This window comes from Pygoscelis adeliae, unplaced genomic scaffold (genome assembly GCF_000699105.1).
Source record: "Pygoscelis adeliae isolate BGI_AS28 unplaced genomic scaffold, ASM69910v1 Scaffold101, whole genome shotgun sequence".
Classification (NCBI taxonomy): Eukaryota; Metazoa; Chordata; class Aves; order Sphenisciformes; family Spheniscidae; genus Pygoscelis; species Pygoscelis adeliae.
Window position 1 is genome coordinate 55805 of NW_008824238.1, and position 5027 is coordinate 60831.

Consider the following 5027-nt stretch of genomic DNA (forward strand, 5'->3'; position numbering starts at 1 on the left):
TATATAGACAGACAGTAAGCTATAAAAACAGAGGCATAGGTCTATTCAGTAGGAAAAAGGCTTTGAGGCAAGGGAGTGAAACATTATCCAAAACAAGCCAGACTTCAGCATGTTCCGGTTAGAGGCGTGATGCGTCCTCCAGTGACCGTGGCTAGGGATTAGCTGCGTGTCCTCCTGGGAGGATGGCTTTCCCCAGCTGACAGACCGGAGAGTTCAGCCCTGGTGAGCCGTCACTGCTGCCACACGGCCGGTGGACAGGACGGAATGTCTGTGCCGATCATTTCTTGTGATCCCAAGATCCCCACAGGATGCTTTATTATAAGGAGCAGAAAAATGCATGGCAGCCTCATTCTAGCCATAAAGACTATGTTTTTGATGAAATGATGTCATAGAAACCCTTCCCTTTTTCTTTCAGCAAAACAACACAAAACCCAGAATTTTGGGAGTTACATTAGCAAGTCATATTTTGCAGCATTGCTTCAGACTGTACTTACTGTATAGTCGTATTTGTTTAGATTTTCAAGATTCCTTCACCGTGAGGAGAAATTTGAACTTTTTTTCTTTTTTCAATTAAATCTGAAACTTGGGCAAAATAATTCAGAATTCTTCTCATGGTCTTAGCAGCCATACACAGTTTGCAAAATACTGCCTCATTTAATATAAAAGAAGGGGTCTAAAGATCTGTCCATTTTTGTATAGACGACTCTAATGAAATTTCCAAGGCATAAATTTGGATATAGAATAAATCACATTTAATCAAACGTAGTCCTGATCTAAAGCAGATCTGATGAGTCTAAATTCTTCAAAAATATCCATCACCTGACTAATTTTGACTCTTCATCCCCACTAAAATCCATGTCTATTTCTATACAGAATTTTAGATTTGTATCTCCATCTCCCCCCTCTTGCCTGCCTCAGGGACCTTTGTAAAGTGAGATGGCTAGTTGATCGTTTCCTGCTCAGCTGCATACAGGTAACCTAAGGATAACTTCTCTGATCACCATGGTGCTGGGGCTAGAGAAGAGATTCCCAACGAGCAACATGAGAAAATGGACTTCCCACATGTTTACCATGGGTATCTTTTAGTCTGACCAACTTCTCCCTGCTCTCGCTGTGCACAGAACTACACCGCGTGGTGGAAATGTGCAGGTAGAAGTGAGATGTGTGGGATGTTATTACTACAGTGACCAAGTTTAGACAGGCAGATCGTACCTAAAATTAGTGGTAATTCATCTTCATTGTTGATGAGCATAATCATGTCTCTGGCGCTATGTCAGCTGCGATTTCATTCCACATGCACCTTCTTACTCATGTTCAAGACTGCCAGTGATGTGGACGCAGCTACAGCCATCCCTTTAAAATGTTTCGAGTTTCAGGAAGACTCAGGGCACCACAGAGCTAGGCCGAGGCGAATTATTTTTGACATCTGCAGCAAATGAAAAGTAACTTGGAGAAGAGGCTGTCAATGAGCCGTGCAATGTGGCTGCACGTCTCATGTCTGCATTTCTGCTTCAAAGGGACTGCTCCTAATTAGCACTGATATCACCAAGTACAGTCAGGCATAGATGGTATGTAAAGTCAAATATAGTAGTAACTCATTGTTTTCCACCCCACCCAGATGAAAATGTCTTCCCTTTTTACCAGATACTTCTGAACCCAGGCTCCCTGCTCTCGCTGTGCACAGAACTACACCGCATGGTGGAAATGTGCAGGTAGAAGTGAGATGTGTGGGATGTTATTACTACAGTGACCTGCGGTGACCTGAATTCAGTCATACCAGTGATTAATTTTTCTTGTACTTACAGAAAGCTGCAAGCTAAAAGCAAGGGGGAACCTCTGTAAAATAACAACGAACACAGCCAGAGAGAAAAGAAAATTGCATCACACGAACACATTCTAAATGCTGACTCACAGCACCCCACGTTTCCTCCCTTGCTGCCTTCAAAACCCTCCCTAATCTCCTCATATCTTCAGCTTATAGCTCAGTCTAGAGTGCCCGTGACGTGCCCCCCATTCCTTGGCTTTTTGTTTTCCTTCTACTCCCACACTTTCCATTTTTTTCCGATGCCCGCTGAAGCATTGTTTTCTCGATCTGTCATCATTACTTCAGACAGTCCCTTAAACATTGGAAGGGGGTCTGTAAAACAACCGCCAAAACCCATATTCACACACTTCCTCCTATCTGCAACTGCGTCAACACAGTCCTGAGCCTAATTTAGTCTACCTTTTACTAACTATAAATAGAGATATTATGAAACCAACTGCATGAAAAAGTCAAATGACACTTTCTTTAGAGAGATTACTTCGACTTTACATTTAAAAGTTAATAAACATGGCTCTAAAGGATGAGGCTTACCTCAGCTTCATTTAGAGAACCCAGACAGCTCCTTTGCAAAGTGTGACTGGGAAACCACCAGATCATTAAAAAACCCCTGAGATTACATGTTGCAGATTTGCAGTATCATAAATTGCAAGAAACATAAAGCCTGCTCTAAGCTCGAAGATATGCAACTTAGTTTAATAAAGCACATTATAAAATAACTTATATTGTAATTCACAGCAAATTATGCATTTTAGAATTGCTTCAAAATTCCTTTTTCTAATGAAGCAATATATAAGCAAACAGATATATACAGCAGAATTTACTGGAAAAAAACAAGTAGAAAGTAGAAAGGTTTAGCATTGTTTTCTTGTATTTTCACGCATCAGGAAATTGCCATTTTCACCTGAAGGCAGGAAGCACTGGGTATTCTATCGGAACCCTGTCCTGCATGGTCAATGATGTTCTGGGACTTGCATTCCTGTTCAGAATAACATCAGTTACCAGATACAGAATACTTCCTCATGTTGTTTTGGATATTTATGTAGAAGTTTATGAGAAAAAGAAAACTTTACGGATTAAACCTTCCTCTGAAGTATAAGGCACAATCCAGCAGCATGTTCTTATCCCTACAGCTAACACTGTGTTGGGTACTGGCAGTCAAACACAAAGGTATGCTTTGAACTGCCCTGGAACAACCCAGCTGGGAAGAAATTACATTTAATGAAGTATTTTAAAAAAATACATGTTTTCAAATGTAGGGACCTGCATAGGCTTTATTGGTGCAAGTCATCCAAATAAGTGGAAGTATGTACATGTAAGACAATCTGTGTCAAAGCCAGCAACACGTGCATGCAACGTAAACAGATGTTAACTCATCTGAATCGTATCACAATGTGGCTACAAATGAGAAGTGCAAACACGAACAGCACAATGCAATCCATTTGGGAAATTAGTTGGAAAATACTAACAACGACTAAATGAAATTTCCCAGCCAAAACACCACCTATTTGAAGGAAGAAAGCAAAGTGAGGACATGGTCCAGAAACCTTCACAGTGGGGAACCTGGAGACAGGGAGCACGACCCCTCATCACCAAGCTCAGCAACATCCTCTGGCCCTAGAACAGGGCAGCTAAGAGTCCAGCGACTGCCAGAGCAGCAGCTGCTTTGTATTTCCAGAGCTCAATGTAAATTACCATTCAGATTAATGGTGTTAGATACAGACTGAACTTTTCCACTATGCAATCAACTTGCGAAGGAATTGATTCATACTACATTATAAGAAAGCCATTGTCAGAATAGGGTGATCTCACTAAAAGAACAGGTGTGGAAATCTCAATGATGTAGCATATTTAAGATGCTATTTCCTTGCTTGCAGTCACATGAAATATTATCAGTACTCTTGTAGTTCAAACAAACATCTGAGAAAGACACCATCCATCATCAATTTCCATGAAGGTGTATTACAGAGGACATTGGCAAGTCTTTCTTTAAAAGTCTGTATTTTTACTTGTTTCTAAAATTGGAAAAAAACATACAGAACAAAAATTCTTAAGTAAATGTATTTATTATTATTGGCTTTTTTAATGCAGAAATACTTGTATTTCAAGTATAGACTTACAATCCTGTTTCATCATTCTTTATGCCAAAACAAGAGACAAAAACACTCTGCTCAACTGCATTTTGATCAGGAGAGTCAAACTGTGGTTTCAGATATTTATGCACAAATCTCATTGACAGCAGGATCAATTATATTTGCACATGAAGTGAGAATCTGTCCCAAAAAAACACTAAAAAAATTAAGAACTCTTTCTATCTAACACCCTTTTTACACAGAAAAGCCACTTGCATACATGGAAAAAATATATATTCAGGATACGAAGACCAAGTTCTCAAAACCCATGTCACTTTGATTGCTACAACATTAAAATGCAAATTAGTCTTTTAATATGGACAACCAGTTGTGACACAAACAGACACAGCTCTTCCCCCATTCCTTAGTTTTCGCTATGTATAACTCGGTGAATACAATTTTCAGAACAGACCTCTGTTTCACTTGTCCATTGTTTTAAGAAGTTAAAAGCTTAGTTCTTTATCAATGGTTATGAAGCAATCTTCTATCCTTTCACATTTTATCTGAGTATCAAATACCAAAAGAGTGCTCTTATTTATTTCCAAGAATGCCTTGTGCATTAGCTGGTGCAGCTCAGAGCAGGATATGGATAATGCTGAAAACAACTACTGAAAAATGTTTTTATGCTGAAAACAATTACTTCTCTTAACTGTAACCTCTTTAGCATGGAATAAGGCAAGCATCAAGGGACATGTGGGCAATAGGAAATGGTTTTGTAGTTGTTAGTAGCATCTTCTTTCTTCCTTTGTACTATTAACAAAAGCTAATGTTAAAGCAGTTATAAAGAGCCAAACAGTTTCTCTACTTCCACTTTAATGGTAGGATTTGCCTAAGTAAATGTTATCCTCTGAAAGTGAAATTCACATTTCACAACTCAAAGTTTCAGCCTCTGGACCTACAGCTGGAGGTCTGTCTAAATGCAACAGAGGACACAAAACAAAACCACCTCTTAGTTCTAGGGGTCGCCTCACTCAGGGACACCCAACCTGAGCCAGGTCCTAGAGGAATGATGCGCTCACCATCCTGAAATACCGAGGCTGAGTCGGGCGCCAGTTATCAACCAGGGGGAGATC

General features: G+C 39.8%; 1 protein-coding gene across 1 annotated transcript in view; it reads right to left on the reverse strand.

The window, feature by feature from the left end:
• Positions 1 to 4952: 4952 nt before the first annotated feature.
• Positions 4953 to 5027, reverse strand: part of LOC103926209 (carbonic anhydrase 3-like) — a 16226-nt gene continuing 16151 nt past the window's right edge. The window contains exon 7 of the mRNA XM_009335051.1: positions 4953 to 5021. Within this exon, the coding sequence (XP_009333326.1) occupies positions 4953 to 5021 (69 nt within the window). The remainder of the gene's footprint in view (positions 5022 to 5027) is intronic.